Genomic DNA, 22446 nt, shown 5'->3' with positions numbered 1-22446 from the left:
TTTCAGAAATATACCCATTGTGGCCCTAATCTTATGTCCGCATGCACAACGGGGCCCAAAATGAAAGGAGTAATCGGTGGCTTTCAGAACATAGATTTTGCTTGAAGTCCTTTAAGGCGCCATTGCCCACTTGTAGAGTTCTTGAGCGGCCAAAACCATAGAGAACCCCCACAAATGACCCCATTTTGAAAACTAGACCCCTTATCGAATTTATCTAGGGGTGTACTGTGTATTTTAACCCTACAATTTTTGAATAGATCTAAGCAAAGCAGTAGGAAAAAAATTACGATTTTCATTTTTTGGGCTATTGTGTCAATTTAAAAACAGTTTTTTTTGTACAGCACACATATAAATGAAGACTTTCATCCCAAAATGGATACCCCTGTTTGTCCCGTGTTCAGAAACATACCCATTGTGGCCCTAATAGACTTACAGGACCCATGGCTAGGCCTAAAATGAAAGGAATACCCGTTGGATTACAGGGTACCACTGAATAAATTTCAGGCCCCATTGCCCACTTATAGAGCCATTGAGTGGCCAAAACTATAAAGAACCACCTCAAATGACCCCATTTTGAAAACTAACTGAATGAATCTAAGCAAAGCAGAAGGAAAAAGTTACGATTTTCAATTTTTTTGGCAATTTTTTAAATTTAAAAACAGTTTTTTTGTACAGTGTACATAGGAATGAAGACATTCACCCCCAAATGGATACCCCCGTTTGTCCCGAGTTCAGAAACATACCCGTTGTGGCCCTAATTTACTTACAGGACCCATGGCAAGGCCTATAAAGGAGGGAACACCCGTTGGATTTTAGGGCACAACTGAATAAATTCCAGGCCCCATTGTTATTTGTACGGAATAAAAATTGACTCCCTAAAATTCCCCCCCCCCCCCCCCCCGCCGCCCACACTCCGCGCCCTTTTTGGCGTTCGCAAATCTTAGATAAAAGTAATAATGTGAACTGTGTAGTATTTCCGAAGACAGGGGTATTTACGGAGGCTGGTTGGAATGGGCCCATGGGGCTATAAAACCGGGTATTCCCCCTCCTCTCATGCTTTTTGGGGGTATTTTGTGACCTCAGTAGCGGGTATGGGGTGTAAAAAGTGGCGCTCTGTGAGTGTCCGTAAGCTTGATAAGGTGCGGCGGTCTCACACAGAAGGCAAGCTGCTCCTGGAACTGCATGAAGGCAAGCGTTCCCGGGGCTTCTTGTAAATTACGTATTACAGGTAGCGGTCTGAATAACGCGGGGCTCACGCGGGTGCAGGCGGAATCCGCTTGCGGAGGCCCGCAGCGGATCTCATCTGTGAGCCCGGCTGTGACCCTGCGTACGGCTGCGTAATGTACTGCGCATAACTGCGTACTCACACAGGCGGTCATGCGCAGTACACCTTTTTTGCTGTTTGCATTTCCCGCACCGTCGCTTAGCGATGACGCGGGTACCCGCAGCCCGTACACAACGTAGTTGCATATGGGCAGCGGGTATATCCGCGACCATGGAGCACAATGGGCTCTATACTGCGTATATCCGCGGTAAAATAGAACATGCTGCGTTCTCTTTTCTGTGAGTGGATTACACAATTCCAACCCACTAATGTGAGCGGAATTGTGTAATCCAATGCGATTGATCTGCGTATTACCGCGGATCAGACGCATGCGGAATCCGTAATTCGTATCCGGTCATGTGAGACCGGCCTAAGGTAGATCGCTACCTTTTTATTACGTGACCGGGGACCGCTCAACGAGGCCACCCGTCACTGCTCCAGACTCTCGGCGACCATTGGTCGCTGGGAGCAAGGAGATTTTAAGTTTCCTGGGCTCCCCGACTCCTGCGCATGTGACCGGCTTTTTGCCGGCAATCGCATGTGCAGAATTCGGGAAGGTCCACGGAGGAGGATCGCGTCGGGGTTCAAATACGCAGGCCTCCGGTAAAAAGTTTCATCTCCTCTCACCGATCGCATCGGTGAGGGGAGATGAAACTTCAAATTTTATTTTTACTTTTACGTGATCGCCATTATTGGATAATGGCGAACACGTGACCAGGAACCGCTCACCGCGGCCCCCCGTGAAATCTTCATGCTCTTGGCTACGTCTTGTAGCCAGGAGCAGGGAGAATTTAAATTATCCTGGCAATCCACAGCTTTTGCGCATGCGTCCGCCATTTTGGCGACGGGCGCATGCGCAGAAGCTGTGGTAAAGTCCGCGGATAAATCCAGGGGCCTTAGGTACTTACTTTCATCCTCCCTTATGGATATGATCCGTGAGGGGAGATGAAACGTACGCTTTTTTAACTTTTTTTTAACTTTTTAAAACTTTTTTTAACTTTTTAAAACTTTTTTTTACTTTTTTTTTTTTTTACTTTTTTACACTTTTTTTTTACTTTACATGATCGCTGTCATCCATTGGATGACAGTGATCATGTCCCGGTATAATCTCTCTGCTCCTAGCTACACATGGCAGCCAGGAGCAGAGGGATTTTAAATTTCCCGGGGCTCGAGCCCCTCTGTGCACGCGCCCGATGTCAATCATCGGGCGCGCATGCGCAGACGGGGATTCGGGTCCCGGGACATCGGGACACCGCTGAGGACCGGGGGTGAGTATTTTCACCTCCCCTCATGGATCCGATCCATGAGGGGAGGTGAAACTGACTTTTTTTAAACTTTTTTTTTACTTTTTCGCGATCGCCGCTATCCAATGAATAGCGGCGATCGCGTGCCCGGGGACCGCTCACCGCGGTCCCCGCTGACATCTCCTGCCTCCCGGCTACCTACAGGAGCCGGGAGATTTTAAATCTCCCGCGCTGCCGGGCCTTCTGCGCATGCGGCTGACGTAATGCCGCCTGGCGCGCATGCGCAGAAGACCGGCTTCGGGGCCCGGAGCGGCAGGAGAGCAGGGAGCAGCGTGCCGGACCCGGGTGAGTAATTTCAGCTGCTACGATGGATCTGATCCATCAGGGCAGCTGAATCTTTAGCTTTTTTTGTACTTTTATTTACTTTTTTGCGAGGGGGGGGGGGTCCGAACACCCCAGGATGACAGCCCCATGCTGTCGGCTACCTGCGGACACCGACAGCATGGAGCTGTCACGTCCACAGCCCGAGGGGCTTTATTCTCTGCAGGATACGTGTTTTTACGTCCTCAGAGAATAAAGCCCACTTCGGGAGGACGTAAAAACACTATGGGCTGGTCGTTAAGGGGTTAAGTTCACCTTAAAATCATCGTTCAAACAAAAAGTGCACAATGCCAGTATTTACATGTAATGATTATCACTCATTTTCGGTTGTTTGAACGAATTTTGAGTGATAATAGTTTCTTGTAAATGGGCCTTAAATTGGTGCAGAATATTATCTTTGCATCTTAATTTACACAAGTGGCCCTATAATTTGGCTTGAGTAATTATCCAGTATTTTACAATATTCTTGTAATATTAAAACCTAATTCTTAAAAATAGGAAAGTTCAAAATCTCCTTGTTCCCCTACAGATTCTTTCTAATTTTTCTAGATACCCAACAATTGTTATTCTCTTTTCAAACCGAATTACATTTCTTTTTTGAATAGGCATTTAATATGAATTAACTAGTGAAAGCACATTGGGGCCTTTTTATTAATTCCTGGGCGCCAAGAATTTTGGCATCAAAAAGTCAGTTTTGGTGCACTCACCCAAACTGCAAATTTTAGGGCAATTACGCTGTGCCCCACTTTTTCAAAAAGTGTGCGTGGCTCGGCTTTAGGGGGCATAGCTGGTCAAATTTACAATAAATCTATGCCAGAAACTGGAGTCGATTATATAAAAAAAACTCGTTTAGATCATAGCTGGAGTAGCTTTTTCATCTCGTGAACAGAGGTGCCTCAGAAAAAAAAAATTACTAAGAGGCTTATTAATAAGTTTGCCACTCATTGCAGAGTGTAGGCTTTACTTAGACCGTTGTGTGAAACCTTATTGACTTTGCCCACTACAAAACCTGATTAAGTTCAAATTGAAAGCGTACCTTTCAGAATAAGCGCATTGTCTCAGAATAAAATATCCGCAGGAGCAACAGGCATCCCTGTCCTGGTTCATGCTGCCTGTACCAGAATCCTACCTTTTACCCTACCCTAAATTACTACCTTTTACCCTAACATCTATATACAAACCTCAGTTTTATTGCTCTGACTTATCTTAATGATGTATCTCTCAACAATATAATGTCTTCATGTAATATCCTTTAAATGTTGGGCATTTCTTTCAGTTCATTTCCCAAATTGCCTGATGAAGGGGCGTCTGTGCTGCAGAAACTTGCAAATATAATTTTTCTGGTTAATCAATGCAAGAATCACTTCTACAGATAGTCCCCTACTTGCGAACATTCGACTTACGAATTTCGCAAGATACGAACTATCTGTCCTGCACAGTATTATGTAATGCTATGGCATTACATCATACTGTGCAGGGACCGGACAAGCTTCTATCAAGCCTGATAGAAGCCTGTCCGGTCAGATTGCGGTTGCTAGGCAGCCGGGGGCCTTCTGAAAGGCCCTAGGGCTGTCTATGCAGAGCGCCTATCAAGCCGTGCGCTTGATGGGCGCTCTGCATAGGCAGCCCTGGGGCCTTTCAGGAGGTCCCCGGCTGCCTAGCAACCACACAGCATCCCGCAATCTCATCGCGGGACGCTGTACGAGCCCCCTGAACGTCGGGTGCAGGCTGTTTCTTACAGCGGGCACCCGGCGGCAGCAGTTACGACGAGCCGCGGCGCTCGTCAGAACTGTTAACACTTTAAATACCGCAGTCAGAGTGGTATTTAAAGTGTTAACAGTTCCGACGAGTGGCGCGGCTCGTCGGAACTGCTGCCGCCGGGTGTCCGCTGTAAGAACAGCCGGCACCCGACGTTGTATGGAGCGGGATCCACCCGCGATCCCGCTCCATACTACCATTTGTTCCGACTTGCGAACAGGTTCCTGGAACGGAACCTGTTCGCAAGTCGGGGACTATCTGTATAATACTTTTCTCTTTGTATACAAGACAGTTCCACACTCTACGTTGCTGCAAATCCGTCAGACTGGATGTCCGATGGCTTGGTCTTCAGTCTCCTCTTCTGAATGATCTTCTTAAGCGGATTTCTAAATAAGTTGTTGAGCTCTGACTTGATCATAAATCAGCTTGAACTTACTTCCTAAAAAGCTTATACAAGAGGTTTAGCTGTGGATCACTAGAGATACTCTGATTTATTTGCACTATTCATGTTGTAAACACATGCAATGGTACCAAAATGTAGTTTACAAACATTAATTTAGTTTTTGAATCTGATAGTTCTTAATAATAAAAAAAACATACTTACGCAAAAAACAGAGCAGGAAGTTTGTTCATTTTGTCCAGTTTTTCAACAAGTAGAGGAAAATATCTGGCACAATTTACCTCAGACGGCTCCTCAGTTCTAAGACTTTCCAACACTTTTGAAACCTTGAAAATATGAAATATTGCTTATCATATAAATGCATACATTTATAGACACAGGACAGAAGCAGTTTTACCATATCAGAAAAACATGGCAAATTTCTTCCAGAAATAGTGCTAAATCTGTCCTTGAGTTTTGAATAGAAGTGAATGAGCTGAGCTTCAACACAACACACAAACCTGTGGACAGGTATGGCACTGTTATGTTATTCATGTACAACCCCTTCAAAGTGTACCGCTGGTTATAAGAAAAAATTCACTTAAAGGGGCTGTCTCGCGAAAGCAAGTGGGGTTATACACTTCTGTATGGCCATATTAATGCACTTTGTAATGTACATCGTGCATTAAATATGAGCCACACAGAAGTTATTCACTTACCTGCTCCGTTGCTGGAGTCCCCGTCGCCATGGATCCGTCTAATTCTGATGTCTTCTTGCTTTTTTAGACACGCTTGCGCTGTGCGGTCTTCTCCGCTTCTGCTCGGTCCAGGCACGAGCGGCGTTCTGGCTCCGCCCCCTTCTACGCGTCATCGTGTAGCCCCGCCCCATCACGTGTGCCGATTCCAGCCAATCAGGAGGCTGGAATCGGCAATGGACCGCACAGAGCCCACGGTGCACCATGGGAGAAGACCCGCGGTGCATCGTGGGTGAAGATCCCGGCGGCCATCTTGGTGAAGGAAGAAGTAAGAAGAAGGAAGACGTCGCAGAGCGGGGATTCGGGTAAGTAATAAATTTTATTTTTTTTTAACACATCCCTTGGGGTTGTCCTGCGCCGAACGGGGGGCCTATGGAAAAAAAAAACCTATTTCGGCGCGAGACAACCCCTTTAATCAAAGCCTTCAGCATAGGAACCTGCCTGTGTAGTCCCTTAAACAGGAGCATAGCTTCCCATAATACTCATTCTGAAGTTTCAACGAGTATTGGAAGGACCTGCTGCTGTATCTTACACAGGAACAGAAGAAGGCCAATGGAACAGAACAGTGACTACGTGTTCAATAGTTTCTACATCCTTTAGACTATAATAATCACTCAACTAGCTCAAATGAGACAAAAGTTCATCTACCACATAACAATATACACCAGTTGCAGATTGGCACCACGCGACAGAGCTATGGCATCTCACATGACCCAACAATCCTGACATTTGGTGCATCATGCATGGTGTATGCATATATGTCTGTAAGGGCTCATTCACATGAGCATATTATCACTGTGCATTTCCCTGCACAGCATGCGGTGACTGGAGTCAATGGACTTTCGGCATGTGCACACTGTGTATCAATACGCAGGAGAACTAGATCTCAGCATGCTCTATTTTATTGCATCCGTATGCAGTAGAGAATCCTGCTGCCGGCATCCCGTCAATGACTTTTCAGGGAAGGGCTTCATAAGCCCTTCCCTAAAAAAGCCAATTAAAAAAATATATATAAAAAAAAACAAACCAATACTCGCCTCCCTTCAGCTGCCAGGGCTCAGCCACGACTTCTGGCGCTGTCCCCGACTCTGTAGTTCTGAGTTATCAGCAGCCGGGGATTTAAAATCCCTGCCTGCTGGTAGCTCTAATTGTGATTGGCTGAGCGCTTCAGCCAATCACAATCAGAGCTACTAGCAGGCGGGGATTTTAAATCCCCGGCTGCTGATAGCTCAGCAGCACTACAGAGCCTGGGACAGTGGCAGAAGTCACCGCTGAGCCCCGGCAGCTGTCAATAGCTTTTCAGGGAAGGGCTTCATAAGCACTTCCCTGAAATGCCAATTAAAAGTAGAGTAAAAAAAAAAAAATTACTTACCTGTCGGCCGCTGCTGGGGGATGTTTCCTTCATCCCCACTAGTTAAAAGAATTCCCTGCTGCTACATCTGTGGCAGATGCAGCAGAGGAATTCTTTAATTCTCCACCGCAGCTGTCACACATGTCAGCTGCGGTACAGGATTCTGCTGCCGGCAATTGATTTCAGGGGAGGGGTTTGAATATAAGCCCTTCCCTGAAAATCAAATAAAAGTGGTTTAAAAAACAAAAAAATAGATACTCACCTCCCTTCAGCTGCCGGGGCACAGGAGGAGTTGTATTTTTCAATGGTACTATTTATTGTACCATATAATGTACTGAAAAACTTTTTAAAAATTCGAAGCGGAGAGAAATTGAAAAAAAAAAAATCGACATTCCACCATCTTTCAGTGCGTGCTGTTTCTATGGCGCACAAACTGCAACAAAAATGACCCAATAACTTTATTCTATGAGTCAGTATGATTACTACGATACCAAACTTATATAGTTTTTCTTTTGCTGTACTACTTGTTTTTTTTCTTTAAGATATTTAATTTTTTAAATATTTTCTGTGTCGATATTCTGCGCTCAATAACTTTTTTATTTTTCTGTCGACATAGTTGAGTGAGGGCTCATTTTGTTAGGTATATCCTGTCGTTTTCGTTGGTGCCATTTTCGCATAGAATTAACTTTTTGATCGCTTTTTATTACATTTTTTCTTGGAGATAGGGTGACCAAAAAAGTGCATTTCGGGCGTTCTTTATTTTTTTTTTCAGACCACGTTTACCATACGGGGTAAATAATACATTACTTTGATAGATCAGACTTTTACGGACGCAGCGATACCAAACATGTATTTTTGGTTTATTATTTTGATTTTATTGTAAATTTGGCAAAGGGGGGGGGGGTTTGGAACTTTTATTACTTTTTTTTTTTAATAATTACTAAAACTTTATTGATCTTATTTTTACACTTTCTTTTAGACAACCAGTGATGCTTTGATTGCTCCTGCAGTATGAGGTAATGTTATAGCATTACGTCATACTGTTTTTTGATAGGCAGTCTATCAAGCCACCCCACAAGGATGGCTTGATAGGCAGTTTGCTAAGGCAGCCCTGGGGCCTTTCAGAAGGCCCCTGGCTGCCATGACACCTGCACGGCTTCCCCGATCTCACCGCGGGGGAGCCGTACGAGACCCCCGAACATCGTTCAGGGGATTTAAATGTTGCTGTCAGAATTGACAGCGGCATTTAAAGGGTTAATAGTAGAGATGAGCGAACACCAAAATGCTCGGGTGCTCGTTACTCGGCACGAAATTTTCGCAATGCTCGAGGGTTCGTTTCGAGTAACGAACCCCATTGAAGTCAATGGGCGACCGGAGCATTTTTGTATTTCGCCGATGCTCGCTAAGGTTTTCATGTGTGAAAATCTGGGCAATTCAAGAAAGTGATGGGAACGACACAGCAACGGATAGGGCAGGCGAGGGGCTACATGTTGGGCTGCATCTCAAGTTCACAGGTCCCACTATTAAGCCACAATAGCGGCAAGAGTGCCCCCCGCCCCCGCACTGTCAGCGTAAAGATCGTTCTCCTCTGGCACAGCTGTAACAGCTGTAGCAGAGAAGAACGATGTTAGCCCATTGAATTCAATGGAACCAGCAATACAGCAGGTTCCACTGAATGCAATGGGCTGCCGGCGATCGCAGGATGAATGGTCGGGAAGGGGTTAAATATATAACCCCTTCCCTGCAATTCATCCAGAAATGTGATACACTAAAAATATATACCGGCGTATAAGGCGACGGGGCTTATAAGACGACCCCCCAACTGTCACCTTATACGCCGGCAATACAGTGGAGCAAAGAATAAAAAGCATTACTTACTTCTTCAGACGATCTGCGCCGCTCCTGCAGACTGTCACTCCTTCCTGGTCCACGGACTAAAGCTTTCTCTATGAAAGGCTTGAAATCCCCGCCTCCAGAAACACAGCCAATCACAGCAATTCAATGACATCACTGTCATTGGCTGTGATTGGCTGAAGGCACGTGTGTTTCTGGAGGCGTGGATTTAAAGCCTTTCGTAGAGAAAGCAATGCTCTGCCGGGAACCAGGAGGGAGCGACAGCCTGCAGGAGCACCGCAGAACACCAGGAAGGAGTGACAGTCTACAGGAGCGGCGCAGATCGTCTGAAGAAGTGAGTAATGCTTTTTATTCTTTGCTCCACTTTATTGCCGGCGTATAAGGTGACAGTTGGGGGGTCGTCTTATACGCCCCGTCGCCTTATACGCCGGTATATATTTTTAGTGTATCACATTTCTGGATGAATTGCAGGGAAGGGGTTATATATTTAACCCCTTCCCGACCATTCATCCTGCTATCGCCGGCAGCCCATTGCATTCAGTGGAACCTGCTGTATTGCTGGTTCCATTGAATTCAATGGGCTAACATCGTTCTTCTCTGCTACAGCTGTTACAGCTGTGGCAGAAAAGAAGGATTTGTCTTCTATATGTTCTCAATGGGGTCGGCGCTGCTGCCGCCGGCCCCACTGAGCGCATATAGAGACGATTTATGGCCTTTAGAAGGACCGTTGGGGTTCTTGAAGCCTACAATACACCTAACACTCTCCCTATAGCAGCTCCAACACGATACCACTTTCCCTGAACTAATGTCAGAATACATCCGTAGCGAGCCGCGGGAAGGGCAGATTTCAATACTCGGGTGACACCTTATCTCCCCAGCCACTCACAGCAGGGGGGTGGTATAGGGCTTAAACGTTGCAGGGGGAAGTTGTAATGCCTTCCCTGTCTTTCAATTGGCCAGAAAAGCGCGCTAACGTCTCACAGAGGAAAGTGAAAGTAACCCGAACACCGCGTGGTGCTCGTTAAGAGTAACGAGCAGCCCGAACACCCTAATATTCGCACGAATATCAAGCTCGGACGAGTACGTTCGCTCATCTCTAGTTAATAGCCACGATCAGCCGAACGGCCGATTGCGGCTATTGCCCGCGGGTGTCAGCTGTAATAAACAGCTGACACCCGCGCTGTATGGAGGGAGATAGCGGCGCTATCTCCCTCCATACACGTCCTGCAACAGCAGGACATAAAAACACTATTGGGCCATCACTAAGGGGTTAGAGGGGGCATTGTATGTGTATTTATGCGCCTCTATGCATGTATCGTTGCAGGAGAGGGAATCTGTTCAAGCTAAAGATCCTAAAAAGAGGCATAGGAAATACTCTATGTTCCTTAAAAATTTAGAGGATGCATATAAAAAATCCTTACGCCCGGCTAAAATCCTTAAGGAGGAGCAGTCGGCATTCATGGAGGACATAAGGTCCCTAGATAGAGAGGAAGTGCGAGCGTCCATCTCTAGCCTTCCATCGGCCCAGCAGGAGAAAAAGTCCACCAAAAGGCCCAGTTATACGCTACTGACAAGCTCCGACTCGTAGCAGTCGCTAGGCGAGCTCTCAGAGTGCGAAGAAAAGGCAGCTTCTAAGAGATCCATTAGCCGCTGGATAAAAACAGTGATCCAGCAAGCCTACTCCTCCAGCAACAAGGCAGTTCTGGAAGGACTGAGGGCTCATTCAACGAGAGCTGTATTCTGCTCTTCGGCAGAAAGTGCCATGGCTTCACCAGATCAGATATGCAGGGCGGCCACATGATCTAGCCCACACACATTTGTGAAGCACTACAGGCTAAATACCGATCATTCCTCGGACTTATCGCTTGGTAGGAAAGTTTTACAGGCGATAGTCCCACCCTAGGGAAGTAATTTGGTATGGCTCCATGTACTGCCGTCATGATGACGCCGGGAAAAAGGATAGAATTTCTTACCGAAAATTCCTTTTTTCCAAGTCATCATGACGGCACGTCATTTCCCTCCCTTTAAAAAAAAAAAATAAAAAATTATATATATATATGTTTATTGGTACATGCAGTACTATTGTATAATACTTCTGTTAAGGTTTGGGTAGCTCACTCCTCTCTTTTTTTTTATGTTTCAAGAAAAACCTAAAAAGCAATGTGTTTAACGTGAACTATGTTTTTTCTTGAGTGAATAAAGTTTTCCTGATAAACCGAAATATGTCCATGTAAGTAATTTGGAAGACACTGAGGAATGGAAGAGAGGAGGAGCCTTTTCAAGCTTCTTGCTTTCTTTCCCTACGAGGTCAGAGGGCAACCTCCATGTACTGCCATCATGATGACTCGGAAAAAAGGAATTTTCAGTAAGAAATTCTATCCTTTTCTGCCGCATCTTCTGTGCGCAATAACTTTTTTATTTTTTCGTAGACGTACTTGAGCTAGGGCTCATTTTTTGCGAGATGTCCTGTAGGTTGCAATAGTACTAATTCAGAAAACATATAACTTTTTGATCGCTTTTTATTGCATTTTTTCTGGGAGACAGGGTGACTGAAAAAGTGCATTTGTGGCGTTCTTTATTGCCGGGTAAATAATGCACTACTTTGATAGATCAGACTTTTACGGATGTGGCGATACCAAAAATATATTTTTCTTTTATGATTTAGATTTTTTATTATAGATATAGCAAAAGGAGGAGGACTTAAACTTGTATTACTTTTTTTTTTTTTTTTAAGTGAAAAAGTTGCGAAAAAGAAAAAAACTATTACAATTTGGTATTGGCGTAATCGTACCGGCCTGTAGAATTACTTGAATACATTATTTATACTGCTCAGAGAATGCAGTGAAAAATAAAAATTATAAATAAAATAAAAAACATGCAGAATTACAGATTTTGTTAATCTTGCCACTAGAAAACATGGAATAAAAAGCTTTCAAATTTTTACATGTTCCTGAAAATAGATAAATAAAGACTAGAGTTCATCCTGCAAAAAACACGGCCTTCTAGAGCTCTGGCAATGGAAAAATAAAATTATTACGACTCTTGGAATGTGGCGACACAAAAGCAAACCTTTAAGAAAAAAAAAAGTTTTAACTGTACAAAAATAGCAAAACATAAAAGAACTGTATAAACTTGGTATCGCCGGAATTGTGCTGACTCAGAGAATAACGTTATCACACTATTTATTCTGCACGTTGAACACCGTAAAAATGAAATTCAAAAAACAAATGGCAGAATTTCTTTTTTTTCCCCAATCTCCCTACAAATTTTTTTACAAAAGTTATGCAATACATTATATATACCCAAAAATGATGCCATCAAAAAGTACAACTTGTCCCGCAAAAAACAAGCCCTCATATGGCCTGGTCACTGGAAAAATGAAAAAGTAATGGCTCTTGGAACACGACTGGAAAATTAGTTGAAATTAAATGTTTAGACCATTTAAAAAACCTGCCCTGGTGGGTACGACAGGGGGGTAGGAAACCCGCCACTCAAGGGGTTAAATGGTGACAAGCTATTAGAAGGTCATTAGCTCCCTTCATGTTATAGGAGCCTACTTGATAAATAGACCACTGACTTGTGATTACAGCCAGTGATTTATTTAGCAGGTGACAGATAGTACAAGGGTTTTACCTTGCTCTATAACTGGAGGGGGCCATTGTAAACCCTTTTCACTACACTGCCCGACAGTGATCTAGGCTATTTGTAAGCAAAAGGGGTAAAGGGCAAAGCGTCACATTGAATAGTGATCTCCCCAGATTTGAGGGGAGATCCACTATATTGCCCAAGAATCACATTATATGTGAATGGTTTTTAGAACGACAGGGATAGTGCAATCTCTTTAACCCCTTCCAGCTGCAGAACGTACATTTACGGGGCGACCTCTCTGCATACAGTGCAGGCGTCAGCTGTTTAGTACAGCTGACACCCGCGAGCAATAGCCGCGATCGGCCGTTCACCCAATCGCGGCTATTAACCCTTTAAATGCCGCTGTCAATTCTGACAGCGGCATTTAAAGCCCCCAAACGCTGTTCGGGGGTCCCGTACGGTTCCCCCGCGGTGAGATCGGGGGAGCCGTGCAGGTGTCATGGCTGCCGGGGGCCTTCTGAAAGGCCCCAGGGCTGCCTTGAGAGACTGCCTATCAAGCCATCACTGTGGGGTGGCTTGATAGGCTGCCTGTCAGAATGCAGTATGACGTAATGCTATAGCATTGCGTCATACTGCAGGAGCGATCAAAGTATCGCATATTGTAGTCCCCCAGGGGGACTTAAAAGTAAAGTGAAATAAAGAGCAATAAAGTTTTTTTAATTGTAAAAAAAAAAAAAAAGGAACAAAAGTTTAAATCACCCCCCTTTGCCATATCTATAATTAAAAAGTCTAAATAATAAAATAAAAATATATATTTGGTATCGCCGCGTCCGTAAAAGTCTAATCTATCAAAGTAGCACATAATTTACCCCACACGGTGAACGTCATCCGAAAAAAAAAAATAAAGAACGCCAGAAATGCAGTCACCATTTTCAGTTACCCTGTCTCCCTGAAAAAACGCAACAAAAAGCGATCAAAAAGTCATACATATTCCAAATTAGTACTAACAGAAACTACATGACATTCTGCAAAAAATGAGCCATCTTTGAACTACGTCGATGGAAAAATAAAAAAGTTATTGCACGCACAAGATGACGGCAGAAAATAATTGAAAAAAATGAAATCTCTTTGAAAAAAAAAAAAAGAGCAGTATAGTAAAAAAAAAAACTATACAAGTTTGGTATCGTAGCAATCGTACTGACCCATAGAATAAACTTATCAGGTCGTTTTTGTTTCAGTTTGTGCGCCGTAGAAACAACACGCACTGAAAGATGGTAGAATGTTGTTGTTTTTTTTCATTTTACTCCACTTAGAATTTTGAAAAAGTTTTTCAGTACATTATATGGTACTTTAAATAGCACCATTGAAAACTACAAAGGAGTTATGATTTTTTAAGGGGGGAGAGGAAAAAACGAAAATGGAAAAAAAAAAAAGGGCCGCGTCATGAAGGGGTTAAAGCATTCAAAAACAAATATACACCTACCTCCTATAAAGATCATATAATAAAGTGTTTTATATACACTAAATACCCAACCCTCTTTTCTCTGAACATAGACCCCAATGAGACTTCGTACAGTTAAAACACGTTGGGTCCATTCCCGGTGTATAGTTACGGTGCAATAATTATCTACAGGGCTTTTTGTTCCTAAAGTCATGCTACAGTGCCTATTTTCTGCAACTGGATACAGTACGCTCTCCTGTCTCAGATTTTTGCTGATGCGATACAGGTTGGAAATATCCAGGGCATAACAATATTATTTGTTGTATGTCGATATATGTCTTGTGCCTAGGAGACAGGTCCCTTTAATGTATTTAAATCAAAGTTACCGTATTTTCCGGCGTATAAGACGACCACCCAACTGTCGACTTATACGCCAGGAATTTGGTGTAGGAAAAAAAAATCAATACTCACTCCTGCGGCGCTGCTGCAGGGTGTTGCTCCCTCCTCCTCGCCGACAGAGCATTGCTCTCTGGATGCGGGGCTTGAATGCCCCGCCTCCAGAAAGCTAATGCTCTGATTGGCTAGCAGCGCGGCGTCAGCCAATGAAAGCCGGCGCTGCATTAGCCAATCACAGCCAGTCAATGACATCATTGAAAGCATCCAGAAAGCAATGCTCTGTCAGCGAGAAGGAGGGAGCGACAGCTGGCAGCAGAGCAGCGGGATGTGTTTATTGATTTTTTTTTTTTCTACAGATTATACCCGGCGTATAAGATGACCCCCGACTTTGGAGAAGATTCTCCTGGGTTAAAAGGTCATCTTATACTCTGGAAAATACAGTATATTTTCTTTTTACAACTAGGTAATGCAAGAGTTAATCTGCATATAGAGGGATAAACAGATAGATAATTTTAATGTAGTAGTACTTCAATGTATTACCTCTTTATCTTGTCCTTTTTGGACCCAGTCAGCAAATTCTTTTTTTAGTGCTTTTTCATACTCCGTTGCATCATTTTTTGTTATTATTATTTTGTCCTTCAAATGCACATTCTCTTCAGGATCTAATGCCTTTAGGATAAGAAAAGAATTAAAAGAGGAAAAAAGTATGAAATTAATACTATTTACTTTTATACTGGACAATATTTTCTATATCAATGTATATTCCTTACTGAATTTTAAACAGTACATGCAAACTACAGAAATAATTGATCAGTGTACAAGTAATGTAATTAATGGGAAACGCAGAGGGGAAGATTTAACAATGTCTTTTTGGCAGAAAAACCTCACAATTTGGAGCAAGACCTGGTTATATAAAACTTGTGTGACTTTTTCAGCAGTATATTGTTCTGCACCATTTTTCTGAAAAAGAGATGTGGGTTGTTGGGAGGGGGCATGGCCAACCTCAACTAGCGTAGATTTCTGTGTAGGAAAGAACCAAGATACACCTAAGATGTTAAGAGGCAAGTGGCACGGCAATAGGGGTCGCAGTTGTAACTGGGCACCTAAGGGGCACATGGGGTGTATAACTATAGAATCATAGAATGGTAGAGTTGGAAGGGACCTCCATGGTCATCGGGGCCAACTCCCTGCCCAATGCAGGAATCACTAAATCATCACCAACAGATGTCTGTCCAGTCTCTGAAGACTTATTTTCAAAAACTGCTGCAAAACAAACGCCCTTGAAAATGCCACCTAAAACATATAAACTGTCGTGAGTGAGACTCAGGAGGCAATTATTTAATTTTTTCACAGCTGGAATTCCCAATAACCATGGTTTTTATATTTTTATAACAAAATTTCACACCAATTTTGCAGCATGAGGTTTGGTTTTTTACAACAGAAATGGTAGCTCTTGCTACCATTTGACAATACACGGTAAGCATTCAATTTGTCTTAACTTTTAATATGCAATAAATGCAACTTTCACCATTTATCGATCATCACAAATAATTTAATAACCCTTATTGTACAGATTGTTATGGTTATGAAGATTCTAATTATGCCTCATTTTATTTATTGTAAGTGGTGTTTATTTAAAAAGGCTATTACAAATAATGTATCATTGTACTTCTGGGATACTTATTTATGGGATCTTTACTGGAAAAAAACCATGTCCCATTAGCTAATTTTTATTTTTGATCTTTTATTTCAATCTATATTTTACTAACATAACTCTATATGTCTCTACATACTAGCACATTATGCCGGAAAAAGCAATACTCTTTAGGCAATAATGCAGAATAAATCCCTTTAAATGGTAGCAGTGCAACCTCCAGCTCTCTTTCTTTCTCCTTCCCATCTGCAGTTACTGCCCCAGCAGAATCAAGGTTAATAATAATAATCTTTATTTGTATAGTGCCAACTTATTTTGAAGCGCTTACGAGCATGGGAGAACACAGACAACACAACAATTACATGTGATATATAATCAGTTTAAAACAGACAGGCTGGGGGCGATACAGGAGGTACAAGGAGGGGGGAGGGCGGGATGAGGCACGGGGAAACACAGACAGTACTGGAATTACATGTAGAAATCAGTTATTAGGAAGCGAACAGGGTGGGGGTGGTAAGGAGGTACTGGGGTAGAGGTCTGAAATTTTGTGCATCAGGGATTGTCTGGATGTTTTGGGGTAAAGCATTCCAGAGGATGGGTGCTGCTCTGGTGAAGGACTGGAGGCGAGCATGTGAAGTTCATATTAGAGGGGTGTTTAGTCTGAGTTTGTTAGCGCATTAGAGTGTGCGGGCTGGGTGATGTACGGACAGGAGGGAAGTGATGTAAGGTGGCGTGGCGCCATGAAGAGCTTTGTGGGTGAAGGTAAGGAGTTTAAATTTAGTTCTGCAGTGGATGGGCAGCCAATGCAATGACTGGCATAGTGCAAAGGCATCTGAGAAATGGCTGGATAGAAAAATGAGCCTAGCTGACGTGTTTAGTATGGATGGGAGAGGGGAGAGTCTGGTGCGGGAAAGGCCAATGAACAACGAGTTGCAGTACTCGAGTCGGGAGTGGATGATGGCGACAACAAGTGTCTTTAGCGTGTCCGTGATGAGGAACAGCGGATTTTAGCAATATTTCTCAGGTGCAGGTGGCATATTCGGGCCAGAGATAAAAATAGGTAAAGGAAAAGGCTAATAAATAAATATATAAAACCAGCCCCAATCCAGGTTTCAATGAAATGCCAGGAAAACCCAAGAAGACTGCAGGATGTCAATGTTGTGCAGACAGTAGAGTACCTCCAGCATGACCCAGGGCATGTCAGACTACATTCAAGAAAATCTTGAGCGAGGTTTCTTCTCTACCAGATGTGTGGTGGCTCTTTGTAAAAAAGAGCAATAGATCCCTTTGGCCATGTATTGATTACAGATGCTTAAATGCTGTTACAGTAAAGAATAAATATCCACTAACATTAATATGCAAACTGTTTGATAAACTTTAAGGTGCCACCATCTTACCATGTTAGACCTTTGTGGAGCACCTATAACCTCATTAGGATTCTTGAGGGAGATAAATGAAAAATGGCATTCAATACTATGGATGGACACTATAAAGATTTAGTGATGCCTTTTCTTTTTTTTGCTATGTAATGTTCCTGTAGTATTCCAGGAATTTGTGAATGATGTGTTTCAAGATCTTCTTTATTTTTCAGTTATAGTCTACCTGGAGGACATCCAGATATTCTCCAGCAATATCACCTCCTACTGCAAGCATGTGAAGACTGTCCTACAGCGACTTTGTCAGAACCATCTCTATTCCAAGTTGCAAAAATGCCTATTTAAACAGACTAGTTAACCCTTTTTAGGATACATCACTGTCTGGCTCAGTTATTTGTTGAACACATCTTCCAGTTGCATGGTCTTCCGCTAAAATATTCTGGAGAGAACTATTGTCTATTGGATGTCAAACTTGCTTTCTCTTCTGCTTATCACCCTCAGGGCTTAGTCAGACGGGCGTTTTTTTCACGCGATTTGCGCATGCGCATGCGTCCGGCGATTTTATAAAACCATTGCTTTGCAATGGTATCGGACACATGAGCGCTTTTTATGCGCTCGGCCGATAAATTATAGAACGGAAATCGCAGATCGCACCTATCTGCGATTCTTGTTCTCTTCTCTATATGCGCTCAATGGGGCCGGCGGCAGCAGCGCCGACCCCATTGAGAACATATAGAAGACAAATCATTCTTCTCTGCCACAGCTGTAACAGCTGTGGCAGAGAAGAACGATGTGTGCCCAATGAATTCAATGGAGCCGGCTCCATTGAAAGCAATGGGCTGCCGGCGTGCGCGGGATGAATTGTCGGGAAGGGCTTAAATATATAAGCCCTTCCCTGCAATTCATCCCGAAATGTGTTAAAATAAAAAAAAAATGTATACTCACCTTTCCGCTGCAGCCGGAGTTCTGCCACGGCCGCGGTCAGTTCTCCTGAACTGCTTCTCTCTACTATTCAGCCAGCGGGGCTTTAAAATCCCCGCCTGCTGAATGAGCTGCCTCTAATTGGTCACAGCCTGACCAATCAGAGGCAGCTCTCTCACTCACACACCCATTCATGAATTCATGAATGGGTGAGTGACTGCTGCCTCTCATTGGCTCAGCGGGACCAATCAGGGGCAGCTCCCGCTGAGCCAATAAGAGGCAGCAGTCACTCACCCATTTATGAATTCATGAATGGGTGTGAGTGAGACCTGCCTCTGATTGGCTCAGCGCTGAGCCAATCAGGGGCAGGTCTGACTCACACCCCCTTCACACCCACTGCAGGCCGGCCGCGCTGAATTTCGTCTGCCGGAACAAGGTGAGTATATATATATTTTTTTTACACATTTCTGGATAAATTGCAGGGAAGGGCTTATATATTTAAGCCCTTCCCGACAATTCATCCCGCGCACGCCGCAGTGCATTGCTTTCAATGGAGCCGGCTGTATTGCCGGCTCCATTGAATGCAATGCGCTGGACAGCTCCGGCCCATTTCTAATGAAACGCGGCTAGGAGCAGATTTTTGGGTGATTTTTCGGCCCCGGTCACATGATTTGCGCATCCGTCATGCGATGCACAAATCGCACGAAAAAACGCCCGTGTGACTAAGGCCTCAGTCTAATTTTCAAGTCACGCTCACTAATCAGTCACTGCAATTATACATTTAGCACTTTGCATCTTCTCAGGACAACTCAAGTACTCTCCTTCCGTGGGCTGAGTTTGCCCATAACAACCACACCAACAATCTACTAGCACTACACAATTTTCTATCATTTATGCTCAACACCCTCATGTACCTGTGCCTATTCCCACTTCTACAGATGTGTCTGCTGTCAGTCTCTGCCACCAACAGTTTTTGAAGATTTGAAACCAAACCAGAACTTCACTCTCTAATGCCTCAAACCTTATGAAAGGTCCACGGATAAGAAAAGGAGTTCCCCCCCAAATACTCATCTGGAGTATTCATGTGTATGGCTCTTCTGAAGAAACATCAGGCTCAAGTTACCCTCTTTTAAATTCGCCCCCCCTTGCTTCTTAGGCCCCTTCAAGATTATAAAACAAATTAAGCCAGTTTGCTACAAGCTCCAGTTACCACCATATTGGAGAATCTGTAACTTCTTCCATGCAAGTCTCCTTTTTTCCTCAAGCCTATAATTCCCAACCATTATTCCAAGCCATCTGTTTCCTCATCTCCGTCTACTGTCTCCGAAGAAGAATATGAAGTTCAATAGCTTCTTGATAACAAGAAGAAAAGAGGCAAGTTGCTTTACTTAATGGATTGAAAAGCTATGGCCCTGAGGAGAGATCATGGGAAGCACAAGAAAACATCAATGCTCCCGAATTGATCAAGAAATGTTATTCCTCTCATAGGAAAGGACCTGGAGGACAGGGGGTACTGTCAAGGCATGCGTCCTTTGCAGCTCAACTGGTACCATCTTCCCCTGCTCGCTTCCTGAATTCTGCCTTTAGGACTTGTGCATGCTCACTCCCAGTCTCTTAAAGGGCCAGTGCTCACTCCCATTACTTGTCCTCACCTAATCCTAATAATGTGTCCTCTAAACATACATACTTTCTATAAATGATCAAACACATTAACACATCTTTAGAATAACTGGAATCCTACCTTTAAATTTGGCATTTTTGGCCAGGCATTTACCATGCAGTCGTACATCTGTATACTTTCTCTTGGAGAAAATGTAAGATCCTTTGGAATTCCATAGCTCTTTATCTATTTCATAATGAACAAAATCATCATCATCACATATCTATACTGTACATCCTGTCATTTCATTCCGTATCAACTGTGTAATATATTAAGAGCTTTCCACCTGCTAACATGTCTTTACTTACAAAATATATTGCAGGTAACAATAAACAGAAGCCTCAACAATAACAAGTAATATATTCTGTATAAGTTGTGGCAAGGCAGTGCACAGAATGGCCTGCAGGGTCAGTAAACAGGCCTCCTGTATACTGGAAGGTGTGCTAATCAGCAGGGACGACTCTCCGCATCACCAGAAGAAAGAACACATGGCCGGCTATGGAAAGCGCCAGCCCCCTGTCTATGAGCAGAGAATCAGGGCAATTCGCAGCCTGCTGCGAATTGCGTGCCGCGAGCGGAGAATCGCAATGATTCTATTTAACTTATCTATCAGATTAGGCTGACTGGCGGAGATTTTCCTGCGGCTCCTGCTCCGCTGCAGGATACTGCAACGCCCGTGGACAGGGGCCTAAGTCTTTAAGTTAGCCACATAAGATAATTTTTATTTATGTGCACGTTGGATTAATTTTTTAATAAAGTATTATATTTTTTTGATCATTGCTGTATTTCATCTGCTATATTCTAAGACGTTTGTATTGTCTACATGTACTTGAATTTCATTCTATATTCTGAATTGCACAGTTAGGTTATTTGGTTTATTGTTAAATCAGCAGGTGGGTGAACAACAGGAATTTCACAGGAGAGGTTTCTGAGAAAATGCACAGCCATAAATTTGTCTAGAGCAGCAAATCCTCAAAAAAAAAAAAGAGTGACCATGAAAGAAAGACATTTGTGCACAGGGCCACCTAAAGACCTATGATGCATTTGTGGTGCAAACTAGTGAGGCCTCCCCCACACAGATGTTTTTGTACAGCGTTTAGCGCTGCCTTTTCAGCGCTGCACTAAATGCTGTACAAGGCCCCCATCCATTTCAATGGTGCTGTTCACACACGTGTGAAAATGCAGAGTCTTTTTGAAAGCGAAGCATGTTCTATTTTTGGCCATTTTCAGCCCTGTGTCACCCATTATAATGAATAGGCAGCGAAGCAGTTTCAGTGCTGCTGAAAACGTGGCACAGCTTGGTACCACATTTTTAGCAATGCTAAATACAAGCTACATTACCTAATAGAAAAAAAAGGAATACTCATCTAGCTGCAGCTGTCGGGGTCTCTGCTGCTGTTCTCCGGAGCTCCGGGCTGGCTGCCGGCCACTTGTCAAGCTGACAAAGCATCTATTGCTAGTGACAGGGATTGAAATCCTCGCCTTCCAGCGAGAAATTGCTCTGATTGGTCCAGGAGAACCGGCTCTGCCAATCAGAGCCAGCGCTCAATACACAAATCACAGCCATTCAATGCGATTTGACAATGACAATGACAATGCTGCTAAAACCGCAGTGCACGCAGCGTTAAAAAAGAAAACCTGTGTGAGGGAGGCCTGACTTTGTGTTTTACAATCATTATATAATTATATAAATAAAAACAAGTGATTCTGGTCACAAATGTTGAAATACACTTTTAATCTAGGTAAATAGCAAAATACAGAACAGTATTTGTCACAAAACTATACTTACATGCTCTATTGTCAAGAAAGCACATGGATGGTAATGTTCAAAGTTAATGTCAGAGCCTTGCACAGAACATATATACTTTTCCAGATCATTGTATCTTTTATCATACTGAACTATAAAACAGAAATACATTTAATGAATCAAAATCAGATTAAATTTTAAACAGTATAAAAAATAAAATAATAATTAAAACCTGAATATTAGCCTATTGAATACCGAATATTTTTTTTACCCTAGTGTTCACCCTAGGTTCCTGTGCAGGGCTGCGCTTGTCAGGGCAATCACCCCGCTGTTAGGCAGGGCTCTCCTACTTTGTAGGTATAGGGTCAAACTTCTCCTTTTGCTTTTTTGATTTCTTATTTTGTCTGTTTGGTGATTTGTGTGTCCCATCTTGAGTATATAGTCATCCCTCTCGCTATAAATATAATAGTGTAGGCCGCTGTTCACACGCCCTTCACGAACGTAACAAGTGAACATTCACACGCTATCCTAAAATAAGGTACAATATTCAGGCTGACAAATTGTACTTTAAACAGCCTTAATTTAATTAAAAAACACTGTGAGGGTGCAACCTATGA

At 43.3% G+C, this 22446-nt stretch overlaps 1 protein-coding gene across 2 annotated transcripts in view; it reads right to left on the bottom strand.

Annotated features, from left to right (window-relative positions):
- Positions 1 to 22446, bottom strand: part of DDX60 (DExD/H-box helicase 60) — a 179511-nt gene that overhangs the window by 63608 nt on the left and 93457 nt on the right. For both annotated transcript variants that reach the window (XM_066573553.1, XM_066573554.1), the window contains 4 exons: positions 21872 to 21981; positions 20164 to 20268; positions 15012 to 15140; positions 5312 to 5433 (listed from right to left, as the gene is read on the bottom strand). In XM_066573553.1, coding sequence (XP_066429650.1) covers positions 5312 to 5433; positions 15012 to 15140; positions 20164 to 20268; positions 21872 to 21981 — 466 coding nt within the window. The remainder of the gene's footprint in view (positions 1 to 5311; positions 5434 to 15011; positions 15141 to 20163; positions 20269 to 21871; positions 21982 to 22446) is intronic.

This window comes from Eleutherodactylus coqui, chromosome 7 (genome assembly GCF_035609145.1).
Source record: "Eleutherodactylus coqui strain aEleCoq1 chromosome 7, aEleCoq1.hap1, whole genome shotgun sequence".
NCBI classification, from domain to species: domain Eukaryota; kingdom Metazoa; phylum Chordata; class Amphibia; order Anura; family Eleutherodactylidae; genus Eleutherodactylus; species Eleutherodactylus coqui.
The sequence above is the reverse complement of the archived record's forward strand: the minus strand, read 5'-3'. Positions and strand labels throughout refer to the sequence as shown.